The sequence below is a fragment of the Acanthisitta chloris genome, unplaced genomic scaffold (assembly GCF_000695815.1).
Source record: "Acanthisitta chloris isolate BGI_N310 unplaced genomic scaffold, ASM69581v1 scaffold22049, whole genome shotgun sequence".
NCBI classification, from domain to species: Eukaryota; Metazoa; Chordata; class Aves; order Passeriformes; family Acanthisittidae; genus Acanthisitta; species Acanthisitta chloris.
In genome coordinates this window covers 5199-6022 of record NW_008690049.1, presented here as the reverse complement: position 1 = coordinate 6022, position 824 = coordinate 5199, and the positions used below count along the sequence as shown (strand labels likewise).

General features: G+C 62.5%; 1 protein-coding gene across 1 annotated transcript in view; it reads right to left on the bottom strand.

Annotated features, from left to right (window-relative positions):
* JUP (junction plakoglobin) overlaps positions 1-824 on the bottom strand; it is a gene marked incomplete at its 5' end in the record, with an annotated part of 5798 nt that overhangs the window by 266 nt on the left and 4708 nt on the right. Inside the window, 4 exon segments of the mRNA XM_009081677.1 lie at positions 224-263; positions 534-658; positions 759-817; positions 819-824. The exon segment at positions 819-824 is cut by the window's right edge and continues 80 nt beyond it. Of these exon segments, the coding sequence (XP_009079925.1) occupies positions 224-263; positions 534-658; positions 759-817; positions 819-824 (230 nt within the window).

Here is an 824-nt window from a genome sequence, read left to right as displayed (position 1 = left end):
CCCGCTACCCTCCTCCCTGAGCCTGGGGGACAGCCCAGGCACCCAGGGCAGTGGCTGTGTGTGCTCCTGGGGAGCTGAGCATCCCCAGCAGACTGGGTTGGCACTTGACTGGCAGTCACCTGTTAAAGTTTTTAAAACCAGCCTGGTTTGGTGAGATGAGGCAATTGCCCCCTCAGAGCACGGCCCACGGAGACCTTGCAGGCAGTGCTGGTGCAGTACTCACCATCTGAGTAGGGCTCGTTGATGGGGATCATGCTCTGAGCCTATGGAAGAAGGTGACACAATTGAAAGGATTCATGCTCACATGTGCACGATGCCCAGGGGTCATGCGGTGCCCAACCCCACCCTGGGCAGTGGGTGCCATGACTCGGGAGCTCAGGCCGCATCCTGTCCATCCCCCACATCCCCCCGTTTGCCTGTCGCTCCCACCCGAACTCTGGTTGGAGGTGCTGGCAGCAGCTTTTGGAAGCAGGACGGGGCCACCTCCAGAGGCCCTGGTTCTCCCAGGGAAATGGGTCTGTGGGGACACTCACCGCCTCCCAGGCTGCCGGGTCGTGCTTGAAGAGGGAGTTGGTGAGCTCCACGGAGACACGTTTTCTGTAGTCAGGGTTCTTGTCCTCCGAGATGCGGAAGAGCACGGCAGCTGCAGCAGCCTCAGCTCCCGGTGCCTCGTGGCACCAGAGCCCCAGAAGCCCCAGCGGGGATGGTGCCAGGAGGTGGAGAGCCCCCAGCACAGCACCTGGCACAGCAGCACTCACCCGTCCCCTCGTTCCGGGAGTGCAGCAGCTCCATCAGGGGAGCTGAGGCTCCCTCGGAAGGCATCT